The 21,755-nt window shown below is 40.7% G+C and overlaps 1 protein-coding gene across 1 annotated transcript in view; it reads right to left on the minus strand.

The window, feature by feature from the left end:
• Positions 1-21,755, minus strand: part of PPP3CA (protein phosphatase 3 catalytic subunit alpha) — a 199,281-nt gene that overhangs the window by 112,779 nt on the left and 64,747 nt on the right. Inside the window, exon 2 of the mRNA XM_064450024.1 lies at positions 1,357-1,557. Within this exon, the coding sequence (XP_064306094.1) occupies positions 1,357-1,557 (201 nt within the window). The remainder of the gene's footprint in view (positions 1-1,356; positions 1,558-21,755) is intronic.

The raw sequence follows: 21,755 nt of genomic DNA on the forward strand, positions 1-21,755 counted from the left end.
CCCACATTCAAAAAAGAACCCAGAGAAAGGTAGAATTTCTGCATATTTGCCACTCAGTTATGGACAATGATATCGCACCTCTACAACTTCTTCCATTTATCCTGAAGTGTCAAAGAAATGTCTGTAGAACTTTATTCTCAGCCTACTCAGGGGATCCTTTTATTCATCCTATCTCCTTTATTCATCCATGAGCTGCAACATGATTGACATCTTTTCCATCAAAATTGTACGAAAGCATGACAAGCTAACTATTACATAAAAGATGATACACATTACCTCTCTAGGTCATGCTACAATCCTCTATTTGAATGTCAATTTTAAGATTACAAGCTTTAATAACTTGTGCATCATTCTAGTCCAGACACTATGCTCTTCAATTTCAGAGAATGTTTCCTGAAAATGAAGGTTTTGCTGCTTCTGTGTAGTGTTTAGTGAGTGCTACCAGTACTGATGATAAAGACTGGCAACACTTCTTCTGCAGCAAATGAACCTCTTGCTTTTACTTGTGTCAGGGCTCTCCAGAAGCAAAAGCGACAAAAGGACCTACCTTCTTAACCAAGTTTTATAGTTTGGTTTCATAGTTTAAACTGGCTGGAATTAGTTGTCTTTTGCCCCACGGCTAACTTTCTATGCCATAGATCAATTTCTTGCCAAAAGTGCATTCATATCCGATAACAACAACAACACAGGGGAGGAGGCACATTAGAGCAAGCAAATGCATTCATATGTTCAGAATGCAGTCGGAGGCAGGAGACAATTAGAGAAGGAAATTCAAAGTATAAGGCATTTCCTGAGGATTAATGAGTGGGTGGTAGTGTTTGATAGTTAAGGGCAAGATGGGTTCTGCAACCAGCACAATTCATTAATCCCCAGGCAACACAAACTAGGATTCTGCTAATTTTTTTCCTTTTTGCGGCACTCGTTATTTTCCTTAGCATTTAATTAAAATTTCCATTTAACTCTGACACCATTGTTCCTTCAGAGCTGAGCTGTCTGTATGTCTGAACAGTGCTACTATGGTAAATGACATCTGTAAAATTAGGGAATTAATACCTGGCGCAAAAGGCCAGATAACTTTGCAAGTTTAAGAAAGTTCTTCTAATCTCCTAAAGACTAAAAGTGTTCTCTGCCTTAGAAACAGAAAGGGCTCAGCAGATATGATCCTTTCCTCCAATTTACAAGCAGCTTGATGGCCTCCATTATCCTAGCGGTAGCAAAGACAGAATTGAATATTGGAGAGAACAAATGGTTTTGCAGCTTCCTTTCAGCTCCTTAGGAAGCCACATATGCTAGTGCATTACTTAACATGTCCCAAACCAGCAGCCATCCCCTCCATCACCATAACTCCATACTAACCTGTGACTGGTGCATCTATGTCCAGCAAATTTTTTTCCTGGCGGAGAATTGAAGCTCCCTCTGTTATTATTCTCAAAGCAACGCTCTCTTCCAGTCTCCCTTCTTTCATAAGGTGTGCCTTTAGGATATCCACACGGGGTTTTCCATCATTATCAAACACTTCCTTAGCTGTGAGCCGGTGACTTGGAGGAAATGGGACAGCTGAGTGGAAAAAAACAAAAATATCTGGTCACTTTTTTCAGTAAAGCCTCTATTACTGATAATGACACATTTCAGAAGATATATCTGCTGCGTAACAGCGTTAACATGAATTTTCTACTGCCTCTTATAATTTGTGGTTTAAATTGTACATAGATAATTAAAGGTACCATTAAAGCGCATGTATTCTTCAGGCTACATTATTCACACATGCAGGAACAACTAATTCATGACTATAAAAAACTAAGAGGAAGATTTAGGCCATATTTACAGGCAGATACATTCAAATAAGTCCCCAAAAAGGCATGAAAATACCAGGGAAAAAAGGGAATGGAGCTTAAACTGCTCTAGTAGCACTAGAGAACATTGATATAATGCTCCCTTCCATTAAGAGCATAAAATGCACAAACAAGTGCAATATTTAATTTCCTCGCATGGACATGCATAGATACACTCCAATTAAAATGCTGAAATCCAAGACAGACCTCTCTCTAACAGCTTGGAGTAGGGGGATGGAAGATGTCTTCCCCATATAAGTAATAGTTAGCTACACAAGATACATTAGAAACCCATCAAAGCATGCCTGAGTGCCAAACAGACCGCTTCAGCAAAGGCAGGGCAGAGGATTTATCCGACTGAAGTTGGAAATACATGAATAAATAGGCGGGTTGCCCTAGCAACATGGCTGCAACTAGGGAGCTGCACGCTGCCGTCAAGTAAGGTCTGAGGCATACAGCAAACTTCAGATGCTCCTGCTCTCGCTCTCCTGGAGCCAGCTGGAGCGAGAAGGCTCAGAGGTGATGCTGTCAGCTGCCAGGATGAGGCTGGAGCATTATCCCAGCTTAACCCCCTTTCCATTGCAGTTCAATCGGAGCAGCATTAGGCACCACCTGCCTTGCCAGCCACAGGGTAATTATACTGATCCCTGCCACAGCTGCGGGAAGGTCAGGTTATTCAGGAGATCCTAAGCAGGGAGAGGAGGTGGCCCCAAGGCTGGTCTCAGCTGGCCACATCCACAGGGCAATCCCATCCCTGCAAAAGGGCCTTATCTCCTGCGGAGTGTCTTACTGGCAGCTCTGCCACATCATGAGACACGAAGCCCTAACACAGCGGGTCAATGTATCTGTTAGCTTCACTTTTCTTCTCATTTCACAATCAGTGTAGTTCAGAAACAGCCCACAAATCACACACGTCATTTAAAGCCCAAGCCAAGAATGCTTCACTTACGCTACCAGAAGTAACAGAGCAGATAAAGAATTTCACTTTGTGCAGTTATTTTCCACAGATATTTTAAAACACAAACATCTTCAGAAAATCCTTTTTTCTTTATTTGGCTTTTCCCCCGCCCCTCCTTTTTGCTGCCCTAGTTCCAGTAGTCCATTCACTGAAAGTGTCTAGTATGGACTAACGAATGTGGGTTCTTGCAATACACTGAAGCCTGACTGCTTTCGAACATAAATGTGGGACAAAAGGGGGACAAGGTGAAAGTTTATGACATCCCTGACACCACTGGATTCTCCTGAAGCAACGACACCTACAACCAACAGTGAAGTTAAAACACAGCCCTCAGCTCTGCAAAGTCCTGCCACAGATCTGTGATGATCATCTCTCTCAATCAACAGGAACTCCTAGACTGCTTTAAAATTAGTTTGTTTGGAATGGTACTTCTATGATAAGAGGTAGCCTCTTAAGGACCAAAACCTCACCCTGCTTCTTGCAGCTACTGCAGTTAAGCCAATCCCATTACACTCATAAAAATGAGGTTATATGCTTTGTTAATCTTTCACATGAATCTGCAGCAGACCCTCAAAGGCAAGACGGCTATATACATGAGCTATAAACAATTCATGATACAACACAGGAAAAGAATAATCACTGGAAGAAAAAGGAAGGTGAATGAGAACTCAGCAGTTCAAGCCTCCACCCTCCTTCTGGGAAGAAAAAAAAAGCCAACAACCAAAAAAATAAGGCAGCCCAACCACCCCAACCAAAACCAAAAACCCAGAAGGTTAGCTAGTCCTAATGATCCTGCATTTCCTGTGTGGAGGAAGGAGGAGAAGGAAAAGTTGTGACTTATCTCCAATCAGTTCGGCTGGAAGAGGCCCATACCTTTAGCTTGCATTCCTTTGCAAGACAACCACCTCTATTCTTCCCCAAAGGTATCATGGTGTAAAAACCTATGCAGCATACTATTACTTTGAGGTAACTATCATATATGCATGTATGCTGAAAGGAGATTTTTACATTTATAAAGATAAGGCAAAACAGACAAGCAAGCAAGCAAAACCTATGAAATGTTACCTACTGATTAAGAGAAAAATATGGCATATACTGCAGCACTGTAAGAGCTCTGCAGGCAGATTTCTAACAAATATGTACCAGCAGCTAATTAAAAAAAAAAAAAGATACTGTTCCAATAACAGATGATTAATGATTAATTAGCAAAACCATGAGCAACTGAATAGAGCACAAATTGCATCTTCCATTATGAGAATATTAATTTTGTATGTACACATGCACAGAGCTTCCACAGAAGAACATAAGAAATGGTCATGTTCATGTGGAAGTCGGTTTAACATCATTCTTTACTGGTATCACCCACAAATGCCTGGATCAACCAAAATCCTTTTATAAATATAACAAACATTTAATTTCCATTGCTTTTTATATAGCAAAGTTACCATCTGAACACACAGGTATCCATCAGCTTCTCCATACCTGCTTTCTCTTCCCGCTTTTTTTAAAACCTATGCTATTAGCACTCGCAACAAATATCTCGCTCCCCCAGTGGCTTTGCTTTTATCAGAAATAAAACTGAGAGCAACTGTGCACACAGCATGCACAACAGAGAAAAGCATGGAGCTGGGGGAGGCACCAGGGAGAGGAGGAAGGAATGGCAGGCTGAACTGCCGGCACAGAGCTCCTTGCCACGGCACAAGCTCAGGGGACATTTTTGTAAAAAGAGGTGGGAATACGTATTAAGAAAAGGCCATAAAAATGGGAGAGGTGATAAATTTTGTGCATACATACCACATGTATTTTTAGGAAGTTTAGTGACAAGTCCCACCACAAGACCACCACACAAGGAAGTCACGCACGCTTACCCACACTCTGTAAAACTTTAAAACCTGGACTCCACCCCCATTTACATTTATTTTTTTGTATTGGCATTAAAAAAAAACAACCCACAAACAAACCAGCTATTCACCATGTGAAATACTACCCTGGTGGTTTGGTAATAAAACACAGACCACAACAACAAGCAAAGAAATAAAATCTTTAACCCTTTACCTCAGCCTGTCAGTAACATCCTCCTGAGATCTGAAAACACATGAAAATACTCCTCAACTACTTAATGTTTTGGGTTTGGTTGGGTTTTTTTGTTTGGTTTTGTTTTGTTCCACACACTGCCCCCCTTGTGCTATCAGGTCTCTTGAGCATGTTCCAGCAAATTGAGAAAGACCAAGCTGCTATTTTACTGCTCTTGCAGGTTCCTGCAAAACCCTTCTCACAGATAACACAACCACTGAAAAGGTCAGAAACATCGTTACTGTTCTCTCAAATATTAAGCAGCCTCTCTAGAACAAATAAATAAACCATAAAGAGCTGTGCTTAATTAGAGTGGACCATGTGTGCACACATAAATAAAATACAAGCACACAGCAAAGCAAGCATTACTCTGTTTATATATTATTCATTTGAAAATGAAGCTGTACACTAAATTAATACTCTCAGAGAAGGCTGCCCATAAGAAAAACTATCATTCATCAATATTCAAGTTCCTTGCAAATTATCTCTCTCTGTAATGCTTGTCCCGTAATTTCACATAAGTTACCCTGTACGTAGCTATGTTTACACAACATATCTTGATGAAAAATAAATGCTTTTCTCTTTTTTTGTAGGGAAAACACACCAATAACTATCATCATCTCAATAAACCAATGCATTGATTTGTCTGATGGCAATTTGCAACTCTGCATTTTGAGAAACGTTTGCACTATAGCAGTGGCTAGAGCTCGAGGTATCAATCAGGTTGACACTTTACATGTGCAAAATAAGTCAGGTCACTGCAGCTTTATTCTTTTATGTCTACTTATTCAGAGTCTTCAGACTCAGGATACATAATATTTTTCCCCATCTCAAAATCCAACAGAACCGTATTTTCAAAAGCCAGGAACATTTTTAATAGCCAACTAACACCTTTTGCAGGCTGACTTTGAAAAATCTACCCCCATTTTACAATGCTGTTCAACACTTGGCATATTCTTGGGCATTCCTGCTGAACAATAACATCATCTATACTGGAGTACTTACTATTTAATCAGAGTTCTTTGTTTCTGTACCATGCCGCATCTGACCAAAGCTACGGTCCAGTATATAAAGAAGCAGCCAAAGATCAACTTTTTGATCTAAGAGCAATAGTTTAGCACTACATGATTCTGAGCACGTTCCTGTACAGTTGCCTACAAATTTCTGGCTTACCATGAACCAAAAGGGAAAGAATGATGAATTTATGTTTTTTTTTTCAAGAACACTACTTACTTCAGGTGACAGACAGGAACAAGAGGATGAGTCACTGCCATCCACAGCTACGATAGAGAACAGAGCAAAACCTCCCAGGCAGCACAGAGCTCACCAAAGCAGTGGAAAGGGAAAGGGAAAGGGCTGCCATAAATGCTCAGCCACGCAGGACATCAAGTTCTCAAGTGAAAAACATCCCCCTCCACAGACTTCCTCAGGGAGCACGTGGACGATGCTTTCATCTTATACACAAGTTATCTGGTTACAGATTCCCCAGTAATCCAATGTGTTTGAATGGTATCTTTTTAACCTACACCTTTTTCCTTAGCAGGTATTTTTGGAAGTAGTATACAGAAGCGTGAGTTATTTAGAAGACAAAGTTTTTTTTATATATAAAAAATTGTACTATAGCATTCAGAATGTGTGCAGTTTCTTACTAGTTTTTTGTCCACTTGCTTTTTAGATAGGAAAATGTGTCTCTACCTGGTTAAAAAAAAATCCAACTATTTATATGACAGTGTTAAGACTCAAAGCAAATTTTTCTAAGGGGAACTCATATTTTGTTTTCTAACAAAAACTATCAGGTTTCATTTTACATTATCTCCTTTCATTAAGAGTAGGCACACTCAGTGTAAAGCCTGCCTGGTAGCTCTTCCTGATTTGAAAACTTCACTGAAATTACCACCCTCTTTCTAAATGATCAAACTTCCACATGCCCTTTTAAGACATTATGTATTTGAGGATTTTTTTTTAAAACTAAATCTGCTCACTGGATTTTCACTAAACAATTTGACAAAGGTCAGTAATTGCTGATATGCTTAAAAGTGTTGGAAATTAAAATATGAAAAAGAAATCTACAGTATAAAACACCAAGTAACTAGGAGGATTCCTATAGAAATTTAGCATTCATTTTTCCCCATGGCCCATGCAGTGTAATCAGAAGGGCTCAACACAGCTGTATTTGTTTAAAGATGTGATTAAATCAACATCACTCAGGAGCAAGGTAGGTTGCCTCACAGAAAGCTGAGTTACACTAGGCAAGCTAGTCAATACTGCATAAACAGCCCATCAAAAACACGGTGCCATTGCATTGTCACCTTAGAGTAACAGCATCTATAAACCAAATTGGCAACAGACAAGAGGGTCATTCCACAATGCCTGCATACACCAAATTCAGGGAGAAAATAAAGAGAGTTCCTTTGACAGGTATCTCAGCTGCCAGCATGGAAAACAGGCCACTTCAGAAGAGGCAGTAACACCTGCAACCCAGGAAGACTCATTATCAATAGACTTGGCAGTCAGTTGTGGTAAAAATGGTCAGTATTTACCCAAGGTCACTGAATCCTCTTCATGTAATATGTCGGGGGGAGCATTTTTCTCAAAGAACAGTTGAGGGCAATAAAACCCAGCACAAGAGAGCTGCTTCATTTCTATTCAAGTCATTAACAATTCCAGTCCTTGATGTCATCACCAGAAGGTACTGCAGGTTGGCAAGGAAACTACTTCACAGAAGACTGAGATGAGCTCGCTAGCATCATTTCTTGATGTATGAAGGCTCAAAATAAAAATATAAAAGAGAAAATAACAAAGACACTTCATCAAATATCCCAGCTCTGATGAATATTTTTAGTATCTTCTGACATTTCAATCATAACTGAAGAACACAACAGCAAAGATGGAATTGCCTCAGAGAAGCTTGCCTAAATTTGGACAGAGGCTATGCTAGGAAGGTGTTTGTAAAAAGAAGGGCTACGTCTGTCATGTAGTGTCCCCAACATATTACCAAGTTGTTTCCAGATGCTAAGGCACTTGACGTGGCTGCCTGTTCAGTACGCTTCACCCCTTCACTCCTAAAGTGAAATGCCCCACCTGAAGCTGAAAAGAAATATGGAGGAAAATAACAGACTAGAAAAGAATAGATTATTTCAGTTGGAAGGGCCCTACAACAATCATCTAGTCCAACTGCCTGACCGATTCAGGAGTGACCAAAAGTTAAACCATGATGTTAAGCGCATTGTCCAAATGCCTCAAACACTGACAGGCTTGGGGCATCAACGACCCCTCTAGGAAGACTGTTCCAGTGTCTGACCACTCTCTCGGTAAAGAAATACTTCCTAATGTCCAGTCTAAGCCTCCCCTGGCTCAGCTTTGAACCATTCCCATGCATCCTGTTACTGGGTACCAGGAAGAAGAGCTCAGCACCTCCCTCTCCGCTTCCCCTCCTCAGGAAGCTGTAGAGAGCAATGAGGTCACCCCTCAGCCTCCTTCTCTCCAAAACAGACAAGCCCAAAGTCCTTAGCCGCTCCTCATAGGACATGCCTTCCAGCCTTGTCACCAGCTTTGCTGTCTTCCTCTTGACACATTCAAGGACATTCACATCCTTTCTAAATTGTGGGGCCCAGAACTGCATACAGCTCTCAAGGTGAGGCCACACCGACACTGAATACAGTGGGATAATCACCTCTTTTGACTGGCAGGTTCTGCTGTGTTTGATGTACCCCAGGATGCGGTTTGCCCCCCTGGCTGTCAGGGCACGCTGCTGGCTCATGTTGAGCCTGCTGTCAGCCAGCACCCCCAGGTCCCTTTCTGCAGGGCTGCCCTCCAGCTACTCATCTCCCAGTTTATACTTGTGCCTGGCATTACTCCATCCTAGGTGCAGAATCCAGCGTTTGGTCTTGTTAAATTTCATCCCGTTAATCATAGCCCAATGCTCCTGTCTAGATCCCTCTGCAAGGCCTCCTGTCCCAAGAGAGTCAACAGCACCTCCCAGTTTGGTATCACCAGTTAACTTGCTAATGGTGCATCAAACTCCTGCATCCAGATTGTTGATAAATATATTGAACAGAACTGGCCCTAGAGTTGAACCCTGAGGAACACCACTGATGGCCAGTCACCAGCCAGATGTAGCTCCATTCACTACGACCCTTTGAGCTCTGCCCTTCAGCCAGTTCTTCACCCAGTGCACTATAAATCTGTTCATCCCACAGTTGGACAACTTGTCCAGAAGGATGCTGTGAGGGACACAGACAACCCATTCAAGCACACTGCAAGCAGTCCTCATGTAGCATAACTCTGATACCTATGGGAAGAAAACTCTTTTGACACAAAATGCTTTTGCAGGGTTTGAACCTCAAACTTGCAAAGGAACAATGAAGTCTCACCCCTCTGCAGCACCCTGCTACTTCACAGAAGGCTGAATCCAACTGGCTCTGAAGCAGGGACTGCACGTTGTACCAGCAGCTATTTCACTACCTCTCAACAATGCAGATACATTTTTGACAGGATAATCTTGTCTCAACTGCCTCTGCAATTTCAATGGGCACACAGGGACCTTTTTGCAAACAGATGAGTGGCACACTACAGAAGAAGGACACAGGAAGTCACCATTAACTTGGAACCACAGAAAGAGGCTGAAATCCCGTAATTTCTGACAAATTACCCGGCTGAGGTAAGAGTACTCAAATCTGAATTCCTGACGGTGTCCTTCCAACAAAGTTACCTGTTCTCAGCGGATTAAAAGGTCACAGTACTACCCCTTTCCACCACTTCAGGAATTGGTGTAGTCTTTTCATTACATTACTGGCCTTCTCCAGAATATACAGTACCTAACAGTAAGAAAAGTATATAGCAACACTTCTCTTCAACTCTTTAAAAAAAACATAACTGATCTCCTCGTAAACTCAGGTCAAATTCTACTTGACAAGAACAACCATTAGCAACTATGCCTCATTTAGTAACCACACACACAAACAATAATCCATTAAAAAAAAACCCAAAACCCAAAACACCCACCAATATAGGATTTGATGTTCTTTATATTCACCACAGGAAACCTTAAAAACCCTAAAGAAGAATTCACACAAAGGAGTTGTTCAAAGGGGTTAGAGTAGTGACACATTATCCTTACTCTGAGCTCAGATGAAGAGTAATAAAACACACAAAGGCCTGGATAAACGCACAAGATTCCCTTGGCAGTTTGATTTTCATCTGGTGAATTGATTGACATGTACCCATCCCAACCACTCTGAACACTTCTATAAGAAATTAAAGCACTGATATCAGTAACACACACAAATTTGGATTACCATAAGCAGCCAAATCTAACTCTAATCTTCAATCTTTATCAAACAATCAGCAATAAAGATTTTTTTAATTTCTAAAAAGAATTTTATAAAAAAAGATGGCATCAAAACTTTTACAGAACAAATTTAGAGGCAACAGACACATCAGAAAGCATACCCTGAGAACCTCGGAAGAGGTACAGGTTGGAAAGGGGAAGGGGAGGAGGTAGGCTTTAAAAGAGTTGCCTCAAAGAAAAGTCACAAAATTCAAAGAAATGGGTCTATCTGAAATATCAAATTGTAGAGTATGTGGTTATTTACTAAGAGCATTCCCAGAGTATCTTTTAGCCAATGACTGGAATAAGCAAACAAGTCCTACCAGTCTTACAGAGCGCAAAGCGACGTGCATCCCTATGAAATATTACAAAAACATATCCTTTCCCTGTGTTCGAGATCATACACAAGTATCTTTGACATTTATTATCCCCTCCTGTCCACAGTTTATGGATAAAAAAACAGCTACAAAATAAAATAGAGAGGAAAAATTCAGTTTACCAGGAAAACATTCCCAGTTAGGACCAACACATAGAGTTAAAACTGGAAAATGTGATCGTAGCTTCCTGGCCTCCTCAGCAAAGTTTGTTTTTCTACTTTGCGTGTTACACCCAAGTTTTTCCATAGGCCTCCAACGGCATACTGTTGAGTTTTGTTTTTATTAGCTTTTGGAACAGAGAACAATAATTATCCAGAGTTTAAATTCCATTATAAGAACAATTCATTTGGAGAAAACAAAGTCAGAGGAAAAAAAACCCTTGTAACAATGGAAAATACCAAAGGTCTTCCAAGACTTAGATAAGGAATCAGGCACGCTCCTCCAGCCCCCAAAATACTTGAGTGATGGATAATTTCTTTTCGACAGTAAGACGTCACTATTGTCCCTAATTGGAAGTAATTGGGAAGTGATCACATGTGAAATTATTGCAATCTATTGGGGGGAAAAAAAAAATCAGTTCTAGGACCTGAATAACCTTTGGGTGTCAATACAGATTTATGGCACCATTTTCTTCTGAATTTCTGGTTCAACCTACTTCAGTCAGCTGAAACCACCAAATGTCAGTGTCTTACCTGGCAACGTAACTACAAGGAGCACTGCAGACCACTCCTCACCTAGAAACCAAAGTCTTATTTAAGACCCTCTCACACCTTTTGAGCATAAGAGGGTACCATTACCAAGTTTGGTCAAAAGTCAGCTTAGCTTTGAGGTCTACCTTAAAGTCTCCAGTGACACGTGAAAGAGCAGAAAATCAAACATCCTTTCCTTTCCAAAGCTGCTCCATCAGGACAAGGTTTAAATACAATTAAGACTTCACTTCCAAAAATTGACCACTGTGCACAGTGGTCAGTTAGTCACGCAACTTTGTTAAAACCAGCCCTAGAAGGAGAAATGAGGAAGTGCAGGTAAAGTCACCTTTATTTGCAGCTGTTCTGTTTTCTAACACTGCTGAAATGTTACACTACAGAAGCTGCTCTGCTTAAATATCAGCCTGCAGAAGGTAATTCCTGGAACAAGAAGCTCCAGCTCACGTCTTGCTGCTACAAGAAAGTCAAGAAGCTATTCACTGGGCAGAGAAAATGGAAATTTCTGCTAGCGTTACAAAGTAATCCTTTAAAGAAAAAAATCTTACATTTCAAATTTAGGACATTTTGGCATCTAGCAATCGATACCATGTCCAAAGAGCCTGCAGCCTACGGGGCAAAGACAAGGGGATAGGGACACTAACACAGCTCAGTACTTTACGGCTTGCACCTTCCAGGCTCTAAGCTGCTAATGCTGACGAAAGGACTTGCAAGTAGCATCTTTGAATCCTGTAAGTCTTAGTTTATTTAATTTTTATTTTTTTCTTTAAAAAAGTAAACCTTGGGGAAAACAAAAAACCTGAACACCTTACCTAAGCCAATAAATATCAGGATGTGAAGGATATTTAAAACATTAATGCCTGAACTATTCCAAGTGAACCTAATCAAAAAATCATGCTGATCTTTAAATGTTAACTTGGTTTATTATTTTGCTGGTCATAAGACACGCAGTAAGTAGCAGATCTACGCCAGCACTACATAAATCAATCAGACAAGGCCAAAGCTATATAAATTAAAGAGTAAAGCCTTACAAATATAAATATGTGTATGGACTAAGTACAGCAGAAGCCAGATTATCCTTAAAAAGTAGCTGGAAACAGCAGTTAATGGGTTTTTTTTGTGTTTGGGGGATTGGGTTTTTTTTGTTGTTTGGTTGTTTTTTTTTTTCACTCCCAAACAGCTTTGCTTGTTTTTAGTAGCATTTTCACCTTTGAGAGAAGTTTTCAATCAGCATACTTCTGCACAAGTGAATCTATACTGATTCGTGCTGCTTGATGCTGTATGAGGAACTGGCCAAGCTCTACACATATTAGTGTGGAAAAACATAATTTCAGAATTACACTAAAATTTAATTCTGCTTGTTCAGCCATAGTTGACAAACAGGAAACACAGGATAGGCATAAAAAAATGCACCTGATTTTATAAGAAAACTAGTTTGTGCCAGGTTACACCTACTACTGATCCAATAACAGCCCTTTCTTGTCTAGAGTTCAGGTCATATACCTGGAAAAAGAGCAACATAAATAGGTACTAGTCTTTTTTGTTTTGTCCTGTGCAGTTCGACAGCTAGAAACCAGGAGTCTTCACAGCATGGTCTGGCTTGGTCTAGATTAGGATTTAGGGACGTACACATCACGTTACAGACAGTCATGTTACAAAAAAAACCGGAACACCACAGTCTTTTTTAAATGCCCAAAGACAGTTCAAAACACTGGCTTCCTCTGGAACTGAACTTTAATCAACTCAGCACATGCTCAGCACAATTTCTTTCATCTTGCCTGATATCAGAGATACTGCTTGCCAGTTCAAACTAGAACATTCAATAGGGAAATTCAGCCCTTCGTTTTCAGAAAGGGTGTCGTGAGCAGAAAGCAAAGGGTCCCTAAGCCCTCCACAGGCCCTGTAAGTGACGGTGCCTTTTGCTCCCAATGACAAAAATTGAAACTCTTCCAGTACACTGTATGAACCGATTCCCAACAACGACTTGTTCTTTCAACATGCTCAAAGAACTAATTTTCTTGTGATGTTATTACAGTTTGCATAGATCGACGCTAAAGATTACAGACCACATTCACCACTGCGCTATGCCGCTGTAATGCCATTAAACAAATGTTCTTTATAATCCAGCATTAACAGATCATGCTGCAAGGGTTCAGCCTGCTCTCAGTGTCCAAACAGAACTTATCAAACCAAACCTAGTGACGCTGGCATTCATCTGAAGTAACGTGGCTGTGAATCAGCCCTGACATTTTTGTTTGGTTTTCATGGCTTGCCTTTACCGGCACTTAACACCACAGAGCATCCACATGGAAATTCTGCCTTGGACTCATCTCCAAAGCATATTTATTTCCATCAACTAAGCTGGACTGCTGTATTTTAAAAATAACACATGCAGGATTGTGTAAAAAAAAAAAATTGAAAAATTTAAAAGGCAAATTTTTGTTGATCGGACCACTATGTACTTTAATAGGCTTTTTTTTAACTATAGCTCTGGATTTTATCTGGGTATATGTGGCAGCAGTAGCATTTCAAAGACTCAGTATAAGCTTCTAGTCCTGTATTTAAAAGGTTATTTAATCCAAATCCTCCCTTTATTTATTAAAGATGCTTTTTTAATTTTTGTAGACCACATCTTCCCTCAAATCTCAATTGCTGCATAATAAACATGTTGGATAAAAATACATTTGTCTAAACTTACCATTTTGCTGATACTCTCTGAAACATCCTGTTCTTTAGAAGAACATTGGAGTTTTAAAAAGCTGCTTTACGAAGCTATAAGATAATCAGAGACCTGTGCTTTATTCCCAGGTCTGTTGTGTGCAAGCAATTTAATCTTCACTGGCCAATGGTTACACCCACAGAGAGACCTCAGCACTGAGGAAACTCAGTTCTGTCATCCACCAGCACGTGTTGGGCATGGTGGCTCTTTGAAGGATACCTGTGTGGAGACAAGCACAGCACAACAAAACTTCCAGCACCCTTTCCAAAAAATCCAGCGAACAAATGCAGATACAAGAGAGAAACCAAGAAGATAGGACTCTCATCTGCTAACGATGAGGTGGAGGGAGGCCCTTTCGGTCACACCTCAGGTCTCAAATCCTTTAATGCAGAACAGGTCATTATTATTTCAAACCAAGACCAAAAGATGTTTCCATCAGCCAGAGCTCACTTCACTCAGTGAACTGCTGTGGCTCAGAAACATTAGCTCAATACCATCTCCTCTTCTATTGGTGAACATCTCAGCAACAGACCTCTCCAAGCTGAGGTTTGGAGGTCCTCTCCCCCACACTGACCAAACCCAAAATACTTTTCCAAAGATGACCTAAAAGCCCTGGATCAGACAGGAGGAGAGAAAATGTGATGCTGCAACCTAGGCAGACACAGGCACCAGGGAAGCTGAAAGGTTCATGAAAGGCAGGGGTTGCCTGACCAACCCGATCTCCTTCTATGACAGGGTGACCTGCCTAGTGGATGAGGGAAAGGCCGCGAATGTTATCTACCTGGACTTTAGCAAAGCCTTTGATACCATCTCCCACAGCATTCTAGAGAAGCTGGCTGCTTGTGGCTTGGACAAGTGTACTCTTTGCTGTGTAAAACACTGGCTGGATGGCTGAGCCCAGAAAGTTGTGGTCAATGGAACTAAATCCAGTTGGCAGCTGATCACGAGCAGGGTTCCCCAGGGCTCAGTGTTGGGGCCAGTCTTGTTTAATATCTTTATCAATGATCTGGATGAGGGGATCAAGTGCACCCTCAGTAAGTTTGCAGATGACACCAAGTTGGGTGGGAGTGTCGATCTGCTCGAGGGTAGGAAGGCTCTGCAGAGGGATATGGACAGGCTGGATCGATGGGTCGAGGCCAATTGTATGAGGTTTAACAAGGCCAAGTGTCAGATCCTGCACTTGGGTCACAACCACCCCGTGTAAGGCTACAGGCTTGGGGAAGAGTGGCTGGAAAGCTGCCTGGCAGAAAAGGACCTGGAGGTACTGGCTGACCTCCAACTGAACATGAGCCAGCAGTGTGCTCAGGTGGCCAAAAGCATCCTGGCTTGTATCAGGAATAGTGTGACCAGCAGGAGTACTCAGCACTGGGGAGGCCACACCTTGAATACTGTGTTCAGTTTTGGGCCCCTCAGTACAAGAAGGACATTGAGTTGCTAGAGCACGTCCAAAGAAGAGCAACGAAGCTGATCAAAGGTCTAGAGAGCAAGTATTATGAGGAGAGGTTGAGGGAACTGGGTTGTTTAGTCTGAAGAAGGCTGAGGGGAGACCTTATCGCTCTTTACAACTACCTGAAAGGAGGGTGCAGCAAGGTGGGTGTTGGTCTCTTTTCCCAAGTTACTAGCAATAGAATGAGAGGAGATGGTCTCAAGATGCATCAGGGGAGGTTTAGATTGGATATGAGGAAATATTTCTTTACTGAAAGAGTGGTCAGGCATTGGAACAGGCTGCCCAGAGAGGTGGTAGAGTCACCATCCCTCAAGGCATTTCTAAGACACGTAGACATGGCACTTTAGGGCATGGTTTAGGAAGCACGGTAGTGTTGCATTGACAGTTGGACTTGATGATCCCAGAGGTCTTTTCCAACCTTAATGATTCTATGATTCTATGAACTCATGCCTTCTGCTCCGAAGACTGCTTCCGCATTTGACATTCAGTGGTCGCTGGGCATAAGAAATGGCCTCATCTGTCCTTGGGTCAGGAATTTTGACAGCAGCAATATTCTCCCGCATAAGCAACTTTTCTCTGGTCCTAAGGAGTCTGAAATTTCTTTTATGCTAAGCAGTTAAGTTTTCAAGAGAAAATGAGGAAATTGGCTTTTCCTCCAGGAAGAAGTAATAGAGTATTAGTGCACCTTCCCAGTAGGTAAGAAATTTTACTCCTCCTTGAACTGAAAAGTTTGAATTAGCCTGCAATGCAGGTATGGCTACAAGATTAAGGGGGGAAAAGAATGGACAGACAACTTTACAGGTTATTGCTGCAGCATGGCAGGATTGCCATGTGCATACATTTATAGAAGTTATTAGTAATGAATGTTAGGAAAAATAGAATTAAGATGTTTTCCATAAGGAACAGTAAAAACCAAAAGTGGCAAACAAGACTCAAGTGCTCTAGCAAAGACCTCAAGTCAAGTTTTCTGTAAGATTTCTGCTTATACATGAAAGTAAGCACCATTAGCCACAGCAGAAGCCACAAATGCTATTTCTCATGGAAATATAAAAACAGATCCATTCACCAGTAGATTGCAAATTATAAAACTAGCCTACACATTTTTACTGGTTCTTAATCTCTCAAGACCCTTCGCTCACTATATTACCAAGAGATGAGCTTATCTGTAAAGGTCAAATTTTTTTTATTAAATGACCTTAGCAAGAAACAGGAATTTATCTATCTGAAATATAATTATACTGACATTATTGATCTAACCAATATAGCTGGCCTACTACATCATTACCATAGTGAAGCAAAGCAGCATAAGGCAAAGCAGGACCTAGAGAAAAGCAAGCCATAGCCACAACCTCGCACCAAGAAGCCATCCAGCCTATACAATCCATGAATGTGCCAGTTGGGTTTTCTCTCACAGTGTGTGCTGCGCTGTTCTGGTTTGTTAGATGCATTACTTCATTTCTGCGTATCATCTTGACTCAAGGAAAAGAACCATGACAGAAGTGGAACATGGGGTTGTTAGTGCTTCTATTCAAGTATCACGGGGCTAGTTCCTGCTACTTGTAAATGAAAGAAGCATCTTTCCAAGACTGCAGTTACCTCTCACACAGAACAATGGGTTTACATTAAGCGTGTGATAAAGTCCTGCAGATAAAAGGCGTACTTCACAACTCAAATGAGGGGGCACAAGGCAGCACCAGACCAAAGAATTCTTGCTTCATGCAGATCTCCCCACTGGTGCAAGAGAGGCAGCAGGAAGGTCAGAGGAGATCAGAGGGAAAGAAAACTTCATAGCCTGAACAAGCAGTTGGAAAATAAGCAGAAAAAAAAAAATCGTAGGGAAGAGTTTGGGTGCTCAGCACCTCCTGAAACAGATCCGTAATGACACACAGACTTTCTCATGTTGGATTCAATTCTTTTACATTTGTATGTACTCATGAAGTTTTAATAAAGCCTTAGGAAACAATAATCAACAAAATTACCCCTCACACACTTTTTATTTCTCCTACACAAAACAATCACTAAGACCTCTGGTGTACAGCTGGCCTCTAAAATCACATGGAGTAAAAATATCAGCATAAAACCTGGTAATTCCCAAGGCATCAAAAATTTAGAAAGAATAAGTTTTGTAATTGTCCCTGCTTTCACTGTTTTAAAGGCAAACTTGTAATGTACCACATACTCAAAACCCCTGGCACAGCCTCACTGTGTTGTAAGTTCGACCTGGGATTTGATAATACACATGCAGCAAACCCTCTGAAGCAACACTGTGTGCTGACTAATGCCCTGATGCAGTCCTGACTAGGCTGGCTGAAAACATCATAGAAAGAGCAAAATATCTGCTACATCTCTCAGCTGAGCCTTCAGCAGGGATCCTGGTATTTACTCACAAGACAAGCACTTCAAACCACCTCTGTCAAGGCTTGCTACAGTTCCCTCCTTGGTAGGGAAGTAATTTCTGTTACCCTGCACCACCTGCAGCAAATGCAGAAGTACCTGTAAGGGGGACAGAGACTACACCTGGATCTGAAGCATTTATAATACCTACCTATGCACAATTATTCTAATCAAAACAGATTTATTTTGTATTTAACAGACGATCTATCAAGGAAATAATGTACACCATAGTGGTATCAAGACATATGCTGATGCCCTTGTTACACATGTTTAATAATGACAGTGAATTACACTTACAGAAATGGTAATGAATTTATATACCCATGTGCCTGTGTTTGCGTGCATGTTCATGCAGACAAGATAAAACCCATACAGATTTTATCTGCTAAAGCTATACAGAACTGGAGAGAAGTACCAAAGGCTGTACTTCTATTCCCTTTTCACAAAAAAGAACACCCACACCATGTACAGCTAAGAAACTAAAAATGGTTCTCTGGGTTTGCTGACAGGTACCGTACATTGTGCAGATGTGAACAATCGGTCACTTCTGAGAGTGCCATCCTAAGAAATTAAACGAATTTTGTAAAAGTTTGGGGCAGTTATACATCTTAAAGTCTCACCACCTCAAATGAGAGATCCCAAAAGCCTCAAGGATCATATCTAGCGAACACACCAAATGGCTGCAAGGCTTCTAAACTATATGAACTCTCAATACAATACAAATTCAAGCACAAACCCCTAAAAGCACATTACCACCAGAAATACCTATTCCATTTGAACAAGTTTTTGAGGGAATGAGTAAAAAGAAGTGCATCTTGGGGTGTGAGTACCCCAGTCAATTTGGATCCTTCAGATTCTTCTAAAATAGTATGTATTATACCTGAAGTACATACCAAAAGGAACTCCTCAGTACAGGCTACCTTCATTTTGACCCAAATCACCACAGCAACCTTGTCTCTGTTCAAAAGAGTATCTTCAGCAAAGCCATTATCTCCACAAGCAATATTGCTCTGAGAGGAGAACACAAAAGAGTCTCTCATGTTCTGTGGGCAGCCAGTCGCTCCAGGTTTGAAGTATTGAAGTACCCTCTTTTATCACCAGAAAACTCAAGGGAGAAGGTGAGCCTTTCAAAAGCCCTCCCCATTTCACAAAACATGCCTGTACAAACAAATTAAACCCAGGCAGACATTGCAGCTAAGTGCTCAACTGAGGGACAAATGCTTGTCTCCTCCTTACTCTAAGGAGTAATATTTGATCAGGTATAAAATGCTTGCCCTGTTATGAACGTCTCCAAAACACAATCAAATAGGTACAACTACCTTTGTTTCCAATTTAATAATCTATTTTTGTAAATAAGTTTTCCAGCACAGAACAAATTAGAAAGGTGATAGCAGTTCCCAGCCTTCCTATTCTGCTAACTGTTCCTCTGGAATACCACTGGAGAGCTGAAACAATATTTAAACTTGCTTCCACACTTTTTTTTATAGCCTTTTCTATTTTATTAGTTTCTTCTATTTGTAACATAAAAGATACTGAACAGAGTGTTATGTCTGCTTTTCCTGACTTAACCACATGTTTCCAGAACGACCCACAGTATTTCTTTGTAAATGCAGCAGAGAGTTGCATTATTAATACATTGTATGCACATCACCAAAAATATAAAACATTGCATTATAAAAAGAAAGTAGCTTAAAGATAAATAAATTTACAAAAAGAGTCAGAGATCAATAACCACATTTGCATTAGGAATAACTTTGTTTTTTCCCCTACAGCATGTTATGACTAGATACACAGAAGCATTTTTCTGTACTTGTTAAAAGCAGCTCCTTGTAGACTATGTTGTAGATGTCAGAACAAAAACAAAGGCTTTATTTCAGACCAGAATGCTCCTGTCCATTAATCTGGTTCCAGTTCAGATATGGAAGAAACCATATCCTTTACCATTCATTTCACACTTTCCCAATAGCACGTGCCTAAAAAGCCTGCAGAATCTGCCTGTTTTACTCTGCTTTCCCCACCCCCCCATACACTAATATATACTAAAAATATTATTAAACCATCTCAACTGTATTTTACTATAAATGAAAGATTTTTCACAATGCTTATAACTGTATTGGATAAGGCTTACATAACAGAACTAATTCTTGTCATCCAACATGTGCAACATCTCAACAGGAGCTGCAAAGGCCTAAGTGATTTGCATATAATTTGGTTTTCAACACATGTCATTGTATCTTCTGAAGACTGAAGTCAAATTTATGTCTTTTTATTACAATGCAACAAACTACTGGGGTTGGGGGGTGGGGGGAAAATGAGGTTGGGGGTGGGAATGGAGAGGGGAGTTACTACTCTCCAAAATCCAGCTAGCACTCCAAGTATAACTAGTTCTATGCATTCTGCGTACCACCCATTGGAGACACTTAATCTGTTGGAGTCTATTTAAAAAAAAGGCAGTGGTGGGGTTTTGGTTGGGTTTTTTCCTATTTGGAGAAGCATACCCAAGAATTAATTAATCTTTGAATACATAAATATTGCAATTCAGTTCAATGTATATTCAGGCTCCAGAGAGTTTGGGTTTTTGCTGTTCATTTCAGCATGGCTGATTTCCTTCTATCACAGCCTGCAGAAAACAGTAAGGAGGTTTATGTCAAAGCAAACAAGGCACAGTACAGGGTACTTCAGCTCAAAGTAGCTCATATAACCATGGATTCCTCACTCCACATGCACAGAGCCTTTGTTTATAGTACCTCCCAGCTAGGAAAGGTTACTACGCTAAAAAGAAGGTATTTTGGTACTACAAATCGTAGCAACAGCTTGTCCAGTAGTGTTCCTCTAACATAACTATGCATGTTCATTTTCCAATGAGCTTGCCCTCCTACTCTCCTGAAATACACCGATTATGCTACGTCATCTCCTGACCTGGAACAGATCAGGTGAAGAGAACCTACTGTTGGAATAAGTTCAGCCCTACCTGAGCCACACAATTGTTACTTAGTTTGCCTTGCCAGATGCCTGCCAAGAGCTGTGGAAACTCCTTGGTACAGAAGCTCATCAGTGTAGTCCATCAAGTGCCTGACCAGAACTGATAGGCTTCTTGAACCATTTTCCAAATAATTTTACTGAATGCTGGAATTAACAAGGGTTTATGCCTGCAGCCATAGACTTCCCTCTGTCTCCTTTTAAGGTATGAAGTGAAACCTCACAATCCTCTACTGTATTACTTCTTCATTAATGTCCCCAGAAGTAATGCACAGCAGCAGCAATATCACACAGATGGTGAAAAGAATATCTTTCTCCTCACAACTAACAAGTTATATTAGATTCCATTTAAACTACAAAATAGTAGAATTACAGTCATTATTTGCTTAAATTCTTTTCCTTCCCCTATCTCCTTCAAACTTTGTTGATCTCTGACTGCTCAGCTCACAAACCATATCTGATCTTTCTTAAGAGACATTTTGTTTTCCTGAATAGCTTTAAAGAAGTTTTCTAACAAAATCACCACCATTTTGTTCGACAAAAAGACAACAGCTTTATTTTCTAACAAAAAGGACGATGAGGGAGGGAGACAGGGAGGAAACTTGCTCTGTTGGAGATAGGGTAATATTTACTGCCTTCTGGGGAAAAATGCAGAAGGCCCTATGATGCATTAGAAAGTCAGTAAAAAAAAAGCACGGAGAACAAGACAGAAAAAAATTGAGACCATTTTTCCCTTTATTTAAAAAGAAAAATTGGGGACAGGCAAGTGAGAGAGAGTTGCCTTATTTCACCCTTGTCACTATCAAGATGATTGCAATGATCAGGATGATAACTGGTAAGAAAGTTGCCTTACAGAACCAGCACCCTGATCAGCCTTCCAGCAAACTACTGTCTGTGAAATAAGCTGCAAAACTAATCCCAACCTTTCATGTGTTCCCCTCAC

Source organism: Phalacrocorax carbo, chromosome 4 (genome assembly GCF_963921805.1).
Source record: "Phalacrocorax carbo chromosome 4, bPhaCar2.1, whole genome shotgun sequence".
In the NCBI taxonomy this organism is placed as follows: Eukaryota; Metazoa; Chordata; class Aves; order Suliformes; family Phalacrocoracidae; genus Phalacrocorax; species Phalacrocorax carbo.